Below are 14,250 nucleotides of genomic sequence, written 5' to 3'. Positions count from 1 at the left end.
CTACTGGACATAATTGCTTTTGTATGGAAAGGAAACATTTTTAAAAATATATAATTTACCCTGGTAACTTTGATCTTTGATATTTATTTGATCAAATATACAGTAAAATTTTATTAAAATGTATTTATTCCTTTAATAGCAAAGCTTAATTTTCAGCAGTCTTAAGTGTAACATGATCCTTCAGAAATCATTATAATATGCTGATTTGGTGCACAAGATGCATTTATTAAATAAAACAAACGGTATTTTTGTGTAAATCGACTTTTATAATGAATAAAAGTTCAAAAGAACAGCATTTATTAGAAATATAAATAATTTACAACATCTTTACTGTCACTGTTCATCAAATTTCCTTGCTGAATACAAGACTATATGAAAAGTGACAGTAAAAAGGCATCCATAATAGAACATTCATTACTGTGAACCTGCCTCAGAGAAATGTTTATTTTTATTGAGAACATAAATAAGCAACGAAAACAGTCACAATGTTGGGTGGGGGGAAAGAAAGAAAAGAGCCCCTGCGAATTTTTTTTTTTATTATTTTATTTTTGCCCGGGTGAGAGGTTGGTTCATTGTCCGCCATGTTGGTGACGTCACTCATGAGGGAATGAATGAAGCGTCATCCTTCAGGAGCAGCTTTTGCAGCGCGAGGCCTCACTGCACGCGCAAACACATCACTAGATAAAACTTATTACATTAATTAACCTCCAAATCATAACATATAAACGCAAGACAATGTGGAGCGCCGGAGCGGTGAGTTTAGTGCTAATCTCGTGTCTCTTCTGCGCGTCGGTCAGCGCGGACGGGCTGGTGAACGAGGACGTGAAGCGCACGCTGGATCTGAGCACTCACCTCGGGAAGATCACAGCCGAGATTCAGCTCGCGAATCACGGAGCGTCGCGAGTGCACAGTTTCACGCTCGCGCTGGAGCCCGAGCTCGCGCCGCATCTGGCCTTCATCGGTGCATCTGTGAGTAAATCAAATAATGAATAAATATACAAAAAGGCAAGAGTGGGTGATGCTGAAGGGAGGATCTTTGATAGCTATCATTTAAGATTCTCTAGTTCTCTTTTAATTGTGTCTTTATTCATTTCGGTCTGTTTCATACTTTTTAAATTATATCTGAAACTTATTTTGCCATAGAGACGATAGGGACGGCAACTTTTCATATACTGAAGCCTAAGCTAACTTAGCTGCATGATTCCGGTTTATTTGTACATTTGCACATATATTTGGCAAATTTTATCTCAAAGAATGTAATTAAGAAGTATTGTTCGTTCAAATAATTAATTTAAATGAAGTTTGATGTAATGCACATTGCATTATTGAAGTGTTATATCTAAGAGTTAGCATTAGCTGTGGTTGTGCAGCGCACTTCCGGTTTGCTCTGTCAGTGCCAGCGTGACACGTACGTTCTGGATACACCGTTCACTTCCGTGCTGTAGCACCGCAATATTATACAAAAACATGAATCCAGTGTCATTTGGGTTCTTCTTTTAATAAAAACGTTTGTTTCTCGTGCTTAAATGTGTATATAAGCAGCTATGAGTTTGGCAGACGGCTCATTTGCAGGTATTTGGCTTTGATCTGTAATCAGAGGGCTTGTTTTTAGCTTCAACAGACTTTAGGGTCATGGATTTTCCGCTTTTCCTTATTTAGACTGCATATTAAGAGGTTTCTGGTTATAACAGAAGTTTTTTTATCTTCACCAGGTAAAGGGGGAGGAAGAGGAGGATGAAAGCCTAGAGCTGAAAGAGAAAACTATCCATGGACAAAGGTAAACACTGGGGGGGGAAGTATTAAAATCGGCATGAAACATAAGTTGCAATCATCTTTTCTTCGCTATTGTGAAGAATAGCACTCCTCGAGCCAGAAATAATGTGTATGGGACTTTTTGACCATGGGAAATTGATAGGATGGTTGAGGTCTGCTATTGGTGGATCTCATGTGAGTGACAGGTTGCCCCGCCCCTCGCACCAGTAAACGCATCATTAGAGAAGAGATGTCACTGGAAGAGGGCACATGAATTTTGTTTATAATAACTACTGCAATAATTATTGTCAGTTTTTATTTTGTGGTGACTTTAACATGTTCAGCATGCCAAAATCAGATTAAATTAGGGCTGTGCAATAATGGTTAATAGGATCATCATGATTATTTTGCTCAAATTATAATTTATTAGTAATCATGTTTGTTCTCATTTAAGAAAATATGTTTTACATTTCATCAGAATCATTCCAATTTCACGTAATCACACACATCAAGAGAAAGTCTATTTAGTTATTTGATTTATTATATTTATCATATACATAAACACACTTACTAGTGGTAGTCAGCCCAAGGTCAAAACGTCAGGAAAATTTTTAAAAAATATATATAATTTACCCGATAAATTTGCCTTTTTTTAGTTATCGGCATTGGTCATTACTTGTTTCTGTTTGGTGTTGTACGCAGGACTTTTATTTTGAAATTTGAAAATTGTAGACATAATTTTATATATTTAGAATTGATATTCGATTTTAGCTTTTTAAAGATGATTCTTAAAGTTTTACCATTTTTCATAATTTAGAAAGTAGCATTCGACCGATATAGTTTTTTAAAAACTTTTGTGGTCCTTATAAAAAAGTACTGGCGTTGTATGTATCAGGGCTCCAGACTAAATTTTTTCACCTCCGTCCTGGAACCGTCCTGAAAAACAATTTGAACCGTCCTAAAGTGAATGTCAACTGTCCCAAAATCAAAATGTTGTTTCTGTACTTTATTATCATCTATAGTTGTTAGTCACATAATAAAAACACCATTAAAAAACACCATCTTTATGATATATATTATATTTATTTAGCTCCATTCAAAGTAGTTATCTGTAAAAAGGTAAAAACAGATTTAATAAAAAATATCAGGAGTTAAATGTTTTTTTGTATTCATGCAGAACAAATCTTTTTTTTTTCTTTTTTTTTACATATACAAAAATTAAGAGAAAAATACATACAGCTCAAAACTTTTTGAGTTGGTTGGATTAAAGATAACAAATAAATACTGGGCTCGTCCATTTTGACTCAGGCCTATGGTGACTAGTGAGTGATTTTCATTTTAGCAGTTCATCCAATAAGCAGCCTGAGGAAAGCTTTGAGTGAAAGCTTCTCAGCCAATCAGCGGCTTCTACCCCACGTGTGGACTCTTAAGCCTGCCCACACTGCATCGTCACCACAAGTGATCCAATGACATGAATGACGTTGGCGCGCAAGCTTTTCAAAGCAAGCTCTATGGGGCTGTTTACACCTGGCCACTTCATACAGTTTCTGTGATCGGATAGCTCTCCGATCGTGAAAAGATCAGGTGTAAATGCCCTCCGAAACGCATTCGAGACGGATTTAAATCCGATCACTCAAACCACTTCAGGAGGAGGTCTGAGACTCATTCCAGACGAAACTGGACAAGTGTAAATGCATCTGGTTTTTGAAAACACGTGTAAGTTAGATTTAACTCCTCTCAACCATGCTTAAAAAATAAACGTGTGGTAGGTTATATGTCATGTTATAGCCAGATATGACGGCGCTACTTCAGCATCACCGCAGATGAGCGATCTAATCATCAAGCCAGCGTGCAAATTACCACAAATCAAAGTTGCAGACGCTTAAGACATAATCATCTTCATTAAAAGTAAAGAAGCGGAATGATCTCACCAGTGCTGTTGCCACTCTCTTATTGCCGTCTTTGATTTTTATTTTAGCTGATGATTAATAAAATGTAGCTCATATCTGTTGCTTTCAGTGACGTGAACTATATTAAATCTGCATATAGCGCGGGAATTGAAGATCGGATTTATTTCCGTTTTGTGAAAAACACATTTGTGTGTCCAGATGTAAATGGAATCGTTTTGATAAATCAGATAGCTATCCGATCTGAGAAAACGCACGAAGTGGCCAGGTGTAAACAGCCCCATTGAGACAGACACAGACGGTAGCTATTATTTAGCAAATATGAAAAGCAAAGCAATCTGTGTTACCGTTGTTTAACCAGCGCAACATATATGCGATGTCATTAAGTCATTTGATAGATGCACCCATATGCACCCGGTACCGCGGAACACGTCTCCGGGTGAGTAGCGGCCAGTGATAGTAACTATAGTAACAGCATGAGCAGACGCGCTCCGTTGTAGTCAGCGTTTGGTCGGTTACTTTTGGCATTTTCTAAGTAAGTTAGCCTAATAGGATAGTAATAAATGAACACGCATACAAAAATGTCTTTCGTCCTGTAGGCGTCCTGGAGAATATTTCTGTTCGTCCTAAACACATTTTCTGTCGTCCCCAGGACGATAGGACGCCGTTAGTCTCGAGCCCTGGTATGTATCCTGTATAAAAATGCATGTAGTCTGTGCATGACAGTCCATCCATGCAAAAGATTCAAGCTTTGTGAAATGGGTGTGGACTGGATTGTTCGGCTGTCACTGAACACGCATAAACGAGCAATTTCAAACTATGCTGTGCTACAGTGTATTATAGTGTGTGTGTGTGTTATATGTATTCTTAGCATTGCCTGGTCTTTAAGAAAAAATGATTCCCAGTGCACACAGACGTTTCAGATTACAGATTAGTATTGTTGGATAGTGTATACTTTTTAAATGATCTTATTTAACAATTTCTTTTATTCTGAAAATGCCATAATAGGACTACAGAATATATATATGTATTAGGGGTGTCCCCGACTAAGGATTTTCATAGTCGAATCAGAATCGTCAAGTCTTCCCTATAGTCGACTAATAGTCAAATCGTGGTTGGGGAGGGGAGGGGGCTTTAACATTTTAAAGTCGCGATGTATAAAACATCACACAAAGATAGAAGAAAATGTATAAAAACATTTCGGATCAATAAAACTAAGAAATAACATAAATGTGCAGAATGGCCACACTGCAGACAGGATTTGCATTTCACATGCAAATCAAATTAGGGAAACATTTATTCAAAACACAAGCCACAAATACTTCAATTAGATAACCCTGAGTGATCAATGAATTAAATAAAAATAAATAAATTATTAAAATATCGAAAGTATAGCCAGAATTGTCAACTTTGTCTTTTTACCTACAGGAACAACAATAAACGCTTAACTCGAGTGACACTTTAGCTAAACATGTTCACAGCATCCAAAAATCAAATTAAAACCGGCTGAAATGTATTGAAATCACTTGTACCCTACCTGATCGAGAGAGAACAAAATCTAGTCTTTCACTCTGTCTGTGTCCGTTTGAGTCTTTTCAAATTGTGTGCGCGGATAAAATGCATTCTAAAACGCTTAACATGAAAAACGTTTAACGGCTTAATGTCCTAAAACAGTTATATTAATAGATCAAATTCTGTACACACCTTATGTAGCCTACAGAAAAGCAGATGTGCCCAGAATATGAACGCAACAAGTTTAATTAAACGCTATTTTTCCTCCCATTGAAAACCGTTATTATAAAGAAAACGCTTTATGTGACTTTCTACAGGAGGAACACGTTGCATTCATATTCTGGGTTCATCTGCTCATCTGCACATAGTATGGTTTCTTAATGAGGTATGTACTATACATTAAGCCATGTAAAAGTGCCCTAGCGTTTTAAAAGCTTTTTTCATGTTAAGCGTTTTAGAATGTCCAGAGAAAAAAACAACTTGTTAACGTTGGCCTGCAGAAGTGCGGTCATGGTTTTCCTGATGCTAAATCCAGCCTTGGAGAATATCCTTTCTGATGGTGTGTGCATCCACACTTTAGATTTTCTTATCCCAGACATTTTTAAAGATTTAAATCCCTGCCGCCAAAACGCTCCTCTTTCGGTCACGGATCGAAAGTGAAACTTAAATCTGTCACGGGGTGTTTGGATTTATTCAAGCACGTTAGAAATATTTATTAAAAGCGTCTTCCTTTGCACATTTGTATTTACAGCATTATCATAATAGGCTCATATATTAACGTATTGACAGAAAACCGTTAGTTCTATGTGAAATCAGACCATGAGCACCCTCATATAACCTCTGCGAAGAATCGACCGGGAGATTGGTAGTCGAATCAGGCTCATCCTATCGATGCATCAAATCTTCGACTATTCGGGGTCACCCCTAATAAATATATATATTTTTTTTTATTTATGTATTAATTAGTGACCATTGGTAGCATCAGCCATCAAAAAACCTATATCAGTGGAGAGTACATTATGAATACAGGTAAAACTTTAAGATGCTTCTCTCAAAAGCTAAAACAGTGAAACTTGTCATATCAATCCCAAATTATGTCTGTGATTTTTTTCAGAGTTTGTTGAAGCAAATAGCACAAGTGGCTCGTAAAAAGGAACGCAAACATGCGGTATTGCACTTTGATTTGTGCAGAATATCATAAGACATCTTTAAACTCCAGATCATTTTCAGATCATCAACACTTTTTTTTTTCTGCATTGCAGAAGTGGTTGCCAGGTTGGGAAGATAAAGCATTTCACTGGGCAGAAAATGTATCCATTTAAAAGAAACGCTCTGTTTGGGGGATTTAAACTGACATCTGGCAACCCACGCATGAAACCTAGTTACCAATGCAATTAATAAATGAGAGAGAAAAGTTTACAGGATAAATGACCAGTGGGCTAATATCTCAGATGATTATGCTTATTCGAGAGAAGCAATAATGTGATTAATATGATTAATCTTGTGACCCTAATTTGAATCCAATTTAAAAATGCAAATTGATGTGGTTTGAAGACAGATTTAATGTTCGGTTTGCTTTTTAGACTACAAACAATTACTCTAACAAGTCAGATGTGACAAAAGTTAGGCATGTCCCTCTTCTTGGAGATGTATACATCATTTACAGCTCCATCTTGTTTGCTCCCCCTCCTGCAGTGGTAAATTCTTCGAGGCACAGTTGCCGTCTTCTCTCGCTCCGGGTGCTAAGCTGCGGGTGAAGGTTGAGACTGTGTTCAGTCACGTGCTGAAGCCTTTCCCCACCCAGATCACCCAGGCCGAGCGACAGCTGGTGGTCTTCCAGGGGAACCACTACCTGTTCTCCCCATACCCCACCCGCTCGCAGACCACCCGCGTGCGCCTGGCCTCCAAAAACGTGGAGACCTACACCAAACTGGGCAACCCCACCAAGAGCGACGAGGCCATCGAGTATGGACCGTTCAAAGATGTGCCTCCCTTCAGCCAGGTGACCGACCACTGTAGTCATCCTGTTGCGTAGTAATATACTGCAAACAGTGTGTTTACATGATACTATTTAGGCTTTATGGGCTAGTTATGAAATTGACTGACTTCATGCATCACGCAAGTTTTTCAGTTTTGTTTTTTAAAGTTTGGGGTCAGTCAGATTTTTAAAATGTTTTTGAAACTTCTATTGCGCACCAAGGCTGCATTTATTTGAGCAAAATACAGCTTTTTTGTGAAATATTACTTTAATTTAAGACAACTGTTTACTATTTTAATATATTTTAGAATGTAATTTATTCCTGTGATTAAGCTGAATTTTGATGTTAAAAACAGTTGTCCTGCTTATTTTTTTCCTTATATTATGAGAATTTGTGGAAATTGTTTTTGCAAGATAGAAAGTTAAAAATAGCATCATTTATTTAAATGGAAATCTTTTGTAACCAATTTAATTCTTTTGTTTGATCAAATCTTACTGACCCAAACTTTGAACTAGAGGTCTCCGATAGCTAAGTTAGGCAGTACCTGCTGATAATTGATTAACCTGTAGGGGAATGATAGTTAGACCTCATAATGAGACCAGTATGCGCAACCAGGACTCAGAAGTTGACAGATTACCAAAGACAAGTTCTACACACTTACAAAAGCTGTAGAAAATAAGTGGATAAAACAGTCTCAAACTAGCTTAGGATACAGAAACACTAGTACCTATAGTCATATGGATAATCAGTTGATGTCATTTCTTCTGTTCTTTACCCAAACAAGGTTATTTGAAGACATTATCTATGACACACTTTGTTGTGTATAAATATATATATATGCAAGCAACTTTGGTAAGGGCCACAGGTGATACTGAATCAAAAATATGAATATTTTTCTGTCAATATATTAGTTTACATTTACTTTGCTTAATAGTCAAATCCTAATGCATGTCAAATCTATTTTTATATCATATTTGTATTCCGTCCATTGCTGTGGTTATGTCAATCATTGCAATTTTGAGAGTAGGTCCTGTAAGGTCCGATTAGGATTTTTGGGGCCGATCTTGATTATGATCACTAGAAGCAGTATTAGTCAAAATAAATAATAGGCCAACTATTCTTAACAATGTATTTGAAGTAAAAAAATAATTAAGAAAGACGAGGAAGTATCATTATTTGACCACGCTTAATTTATTGGTGTGCAACATATTCCACATATTCCATTACCTCTCTTAGAGGAACTTAGCAAATATATAGAACATTGTCTTCACTGTATAAATTAAATATAGATTAATCCTACTAAAGAGCTAATCTACTGAAGAGCAATGTGGGGTTTTTCTCTGTCTTGTTTGATTAACATTAATAACACAGATGGCAGCAGGAGTATTAGGCTGCTGTCACTTTAAGACTGAATGCACGGATCCAATATACTGTTACACATGCGACTTATTTCCAGACCCTTTGTTCACTTAAAGGACAAGTTCGGTATTTTACACTTAAAGCCCTGTTTTAAGATTGTTTCTGATGAAATAGAACGGTTAAGATTGAAATTTGGACAAATGCTGCTGTCCTGAGAATTTTCGGTTTCTGTGTTGGCCCACCCCCCACAAGCTCAAAGTTTACGTTGCTTGTTCATGTTCCAATCCTTCTCAGAACTTGGGGAACAGTATCTCTTTCACGGCTTAATGCAGTTTAATAACACTTTTTATTATCGAGCACGTCCTGCAGTTTAGTAACTGCTTGTATTTTAGGACAATCGCTGATCTAGCTGTTTTGGATGTTAAGTTTGGGTTTTTAGGGGGAAACGTAAGCGTGTGCAGAACTCGGCACTGAACAAAAAATCTGATGTTTTGAGTGGGGAATGGATTCTGTCCAACATAAACACTTTTGATTGGCCATTGCATCCAAGAAATCAACCTTTGACGCTCTCCAGAGCACAAACACAAAACGCACTTGAGCGTTTGCCAAATCTTCTTTGCCATTATGACATTATTACAGTATCAACTAAGGTTGCTCTTGCTTTTTTTTGCCCTAACTATGGCCCCTATATCAGTTATTGGTGCCGATGAATCTGCAAAAACGATATGTGTGGACGTCTACTTAAATCAGCAGTGTTTAACCTTTTGAAAACTGCTGGTTTGTAGGATGCCATGAAGATCCACTATGAGAACAACACACCCTTCCTCACCATCAGCAGCATCACTCGGACCATCGAGGTCTCTCACTGGGGCAACATCGCCGTGGAGGAAACCGTCGATCTGAGACACACTGGAGCCTACCTGAAGGGGCCCTTTTCCCGCTATGACTACCAGAGACAGTCTGACAGCGGCATTTCCTCAGTCAAATCTTTCAAGGTGTCTTAACACTTTATTTATTTTATTTTTTAAACTCCTTAAAGAATTTAGCAAAATGGCAGCTGGTCCAACATAATGGCTCAGCTGAAGTTTGCGTTACTGTAGGCAACTCGAAAGAACTCTATTTTGGTCTGGGCTATGAAATATAAATTATATTTGGCTTTGGATTGAACATTTTAGTTTTCATATTTTAGAGTCTAGATATGCATGGAAGACTAGGAGTGCCTCTTAAATAAAAGGAAAGTTATTCATTTAAAAATAAAAAAGTAAATCACTATTCAAACTGACAAAAATAAAGACCTTTAAAATGAATTTTAGCTTAAATTGAGCTAAAACCGGTTCAAATAGAGGAATCTTGACAACCACTTTGCACTTGATTTGGTGTTCTTCAACTTGTGTGTTTTTGTATCCCTGCAGACCATCCTCCCAGCCTCTGCTCAGGACGTGTACTACCGCGATGAGATCGGGAACATCTCCACCTCTCACCTCCAAGTTCTAGATGATTCCGTAGAGGTTGAAATTCGTCCCCGTTTCCCGCTGTTCGGTGGCTGGAAAACTCATTACATGATTGGTTATAATCTTCCCAGCTATGAATATCTCTACAATCTGGGTGTGTATCTGATTTATCAAGTTGAGAGATTAGAAACATTTTCTTTTAATTGAAAGTAATTATAAAGTTACAAATCCATTTGTTCTTTAGGAGACCAGTATGCCCTGAAGATGCGTCTGGTGGATCATGTCTATGATGACCAGGTTATTGACCAGCTAACGGTGAAACTGATCCTTCCTGAAGGAGCCAGGTGAGCATCTGATATGACTAGCGTCACATCTCAATAGAAATTGTTTAATTTGGTGACTTAGGCTTACAGGTAGTATACATATGTAATACACAATTCCTAGAAAAATCTTGACAATAGACTAACTGCTACTTTGTCGGTCTAGAAATATCCACATGGACACCCCGTACCCCATCACCCGCAGTCAGGACGAGCTGCATTACACGTACCTGGACACCTTTGGCAGACCTGTGCTGGTGGCCACCAAGAACAATCTGGTGGAGCAGCACATTCAGGACGTTGTGGTAATCTCAGACTTTCATAGGAGACCAACAGGGTCATTTCAAATGGTGTTAAATCACTTGCAAGGATACAGAACTTCTGTAAAGACTTAAGGTTCCTCGAGCACAATCCTGTTCTATCATCTTATTTCATTTTAGAAATCATTTTAGTTTTCATATTTTAGAGTCTGGTCTAGTTATGCATGGAAGACTAAGAGTGCTTCTTAAATAAAAGAAAAGTTACTATTCAAAGTGAGAAAAAAGACCTTTAAAATTATTTAATTAAATGTAAGTAAATGCAATTAACAAATGGATAAAGCCATTTAAATGTAACAAATACTGCATTTGACTAGAATTATAAATATAAATGAAAAGGTTTTAAATGCATTCACTTTGACCTTTTTTACATTTTTATTTTTCAATCAACACTTTTTTTTTTACATTTAAGCTCATTAAGAAAAATAACGTAAAATAAACGTTCTTAAATTATTATTAATCTATCAATAATTTTAATTTTTTTCTTTTAATTTTCTTCAAAAAACATACCTTTTTTCATCAATCAAACTACAGTATTCTTTTGGATAATTTTTTTTAGTTAACAAAAGCGAGTGTGCATATGTAAATTTCTAAACCAAAACCTAGCAGTTGCAACATTAAACATGGTTATTTTGCCATTATTTACTGCAGTTCTTACTCTGCCCTCAAAAGTACAGGTGCTTCTGCTCAGCAAACCTTTCTTTGAATTTTTCCAAAGGAATCGAAGTGCATGCGACGTGTCACAAATGTTTTGTGGAGGCCGTGACCACACAAGTGTGCTCATGCAAACAGTAGCAAGCATAACCCCTCTGTTTTCTCTCATTAGGTTCACTACAACTTCAATAAGATCCTGATGCTGCAGGAGCCGTTGTTAGTGGTGGGAGCGTTCTACATCCTCTTTTTCACCGTCATCATCTACGTGCGCCTCGACTTCTCCATCACCAAGGTGCGCCTGGAGCTCACAGTATTGTTGAAATGACTGAAGGTGTCAGATTCTTATGTTTCCTCATTTCCTCTGGCAGGATCCTGCAGCAGAGGTGCGTATGAAGGTGGCCTCCATCACCGAGCAGGTCTTGACTCTGGTCAACAAGCGTCTAGGTCTGTACCGCCATATGGATGAAGTGGTGAACCGCTACAAGCAGTCCCGGGACACCGGAGCCCTAAACAGCGGCCGCAAGACTCTAGAGGCTGAACACCGCACCCTCACCAATGACATCGCCGCTTTACAAGCCCGTCTCAAGGCCGAGGGCTCCGATCTGGCTGAAAAAGTAGTCCATCTCGTCAGAAGATGTTCTTTTATCTTATTTCAAAATGCTTTGTGTGGTTCTAAACGTTCACCGTTCCTCCGCCTGCAGGTTGGTGAGATACAGAAGCTGGACGGCCAGCTGAAGGATCTGGTGTGCCGATCCTGTCAGGAAGCCGAGCGGCTGGTGGCCGGAAAGGTGAAGAAGGACGCCTACATCGACTCGGATAAAACCCTGGTGGGCAAGAGGCAAGAGCTGGTCAGCCGCATCGACAGCCTTCTGGACGCCTTGTAGATCCAACATCAGCAGTCACCCACACTCACACCGGACTGGCAGATCAAGTGTACACTCGCATACCATATGCATCATTCTGTGAACATCATGTTTGGTGCCTTTGTAGGAAGTTGAGTGATTTTTGCAGGATGTGCGTGTTTTGTGTGTGTGGTTAGGGTAGAAGAGGGGATTTTTATGTTTCGAGTTGCTGAATGTCTGATGCAGTCTTCATTATCATAGGCCAGCAAACTGCTTCCTTTTCATTATCATTTGCAGGTTTTTGGAGTCGGATTTTAATTTAAATTGGTTCCACAACCCCTCATAAAAATCTCACTTGAACATCATTGCACTTATTGTTTCCAAAAAAAAATAGAGATCGAGAGAAAATGATCCTCCCCGTCCTAAAACACAAGTATGGAACATAAGGTGCTGAAAAGGTTGACACTGATATGCTCATGTGTGGAAATTTTCTATTGGGTTTTTATTTCTCACATTTTTTGTATGATTTTCTTTTATTGTAAATGACATACTTCAGTTCCACAGTGAATGATATGAATGAGATTGATTTTTGTATGTCAAGGGTAAATGTGACACATTTTCAGTCCGTAAATAAACAAGGTGTTTAAAACCGGACCAGTGATCTGATTTATTTGACTATAACAGTCTTTGCAGAGTAAAGCAATTCTACTTCAAAATGTTCAGGCCATTAATAGGCACCTATCATTAATCCATTCATCTAAAATAACTTTAAATTCTGTCATTACTATCATTTTAGTTTCCACGAATGTATTTTTTCTTCCAGAATAAAAACATAAATTTTTTTGAGGGGCGGTAGCAAATTAACGCTTGAATATTTTACAACTTAAATCTAAAACTTTAAGAAAGAAAAAGTTTTATGATTCTTTGGTAGTTTTTTTTACCATGTTATTTTTAATGGTTGTTTGTGTGTAATCAATATGACAAGACAGCTTTTTAGATATTGTTTTTTAAATGACATTGCTGGAAATTGAGTTTATATATTAACTGAATTTTACTGTAATAAACCGTTTTTTTTTACAAAAGATTGACAGTTACCAATCAGATCTGTTTCCAAGTTCTGATGATATAATTTTTTGTGTGGGTGTATATATTTTTAGTTCATATAGTCTACAGGGCCCAGTTGTTAAAAGTTTCATCTGGATCAGAATGATTTGGAAATCCCATGTTTTGCTATCCATGATCAGGTAATCCATCTTAATTTTGTTTTGGTTTTTCAAAGCAAATAGGATTGGAACATCCTAGATACACACTTTTTCAGATTACCAAATCCAGATACTTTTTCAGATTACCATATCTAGATTACTACCAGTGCTCTCAATGGGGTTCGATTTCACAATGTAAAGAACAACAGGTAGAAAAGAAGAGTCGATGTGGGTCGAAGTGTTTTAATTGAAAATGGAAGGTGATGTTTGCATATGTTGTTTTCTTTCTTTTCAAGTTCCTTTAACCCAACAATCAGAACCCGACAGAGGCACTAAAGGGACATTGTGATGGAAAAAATATGTAGGGGAGTGCGGGGTAATGTGAGACACCCCCTGTATCTAGTCAACGGAACACATTTGTGGTCATGTGACCATTATGTTTTCAAGCCCATCCCATTTCCCCTTGGCCATGAAGGAGAGGACCTCATGATGCTGTGATAAGCATGTTTTTTTAACAAAAATATTTTTTTTGCATGTAAAAGTAAATTTTCTTGCTGTCAACTTAACTGTTGTGCCAAAGCAAATTGATTCAGGTAGAAAAACGTATATCATACATGTTGATGAACTATTAACATATAAAACCATGTGATGATGCTAGCTGAAGAGTATCCTGAATTACTAAGAGAGATCGTTTTTTTCTAAAATGTGGCAGTGGGGTAAAGTGAGACAAATGCTGTGGGGTAAAGTGAGACATGAGGCACAAGTTAAGTTTAGTCTTAAACATATTTTAATGTAATATTACATTACATATGTTTTATTTTTTAATGTCATAAACATTGTAGAAAAGCCATCATGCCAAGGTAATACACCAGGAGGACAACCTGGGGCAAAACCAAGGGGGTAATCCATCAGCCGGAAGTTGAAGCTGCCTCCGGGGGCCGCCATTGTAGCTGGC

The 14,250-nt window shown here is 37.6% G+C and overlaps 1 protein-coding gene across 1 annotated transcript; it reads left to right on the top strand.

The window, feature by feature from the left end:
- The first annotated feature begins 571 nt into the window (after positions 1 to 571).
- rpn1 (ribophorin I) lies at positions 572 to 12,747 on the top strand. Its single transcript, XM_077202557.1, has 10 exons — positions 572 to 969; positions 1,713 to 1,777; positions 6,867 to 7,173; positions 9,295 to 9,504; positions 9,922 to 10,114; positions 10,205 to 10,304; positions 10,447 to 10,585; positions 11,424 to 11,543; positions 11,620 to 11,865; positions 11,953 to 12,747. Exons 1-10 carry the CDS (start codon positions 736 to 738, stop codon positions 12,133 to 12,135), a joined length of 1,797 nt encoding a protein of 598 aa, XP_077058672.1. The 5' UTR covers positions 572 to 735; the 3' UTR covers positions 12,136 to 12,747.
- Positions 12,748 to 14,250: the final 1,503 nt, after the last annotated feature.

The sequence above is a fragment of the Siphateles boraxobius genome, unplaced genomic scaffold, assembly GCF_051911475.1.
Source record: "Siphateles boraxobius isolate OS27281-9 unplaced genomic scaffold, OSU_SipBor_1 5, whole genome shotgun sequence".
Classification (NCBI taxonomy): domain Eukaryota; kingdom Metazoa; phylum Chordata; class Actinopteri; order Cypriniformes; family Leuciscidae; genus Siphateles; species Siphateles boraxobius.
The sequence above is the reverse complement of the archived record's forward strand: the minus strand, read 5'-3'. Positions and strand labels throughout refer to the sequence as shown.

Coding starts and splice junctions, on each gene's coding strand:
- rpn1 (XM_077202557.1), top strand. CDS start 736: ATGTGGAGCGCCGGAGCGGTGAGTTTAGTGCTAATCTCGTGTCTCTTC. Junction 10,115..10,204: donor TGAATATCTCTACAATCTGG/GTGTGTATCTGA, acceptor TTTGTTCTTTAG/GAGACCAGTATGCCCTGAAG. Junction 11,544..11,619: donor TCGACTTCTCCATCACCAAG/GTGCGCCTGGAG, acceptor TTCCTCTGGCAG/GATCCTGCAGCAGAGGTGCG.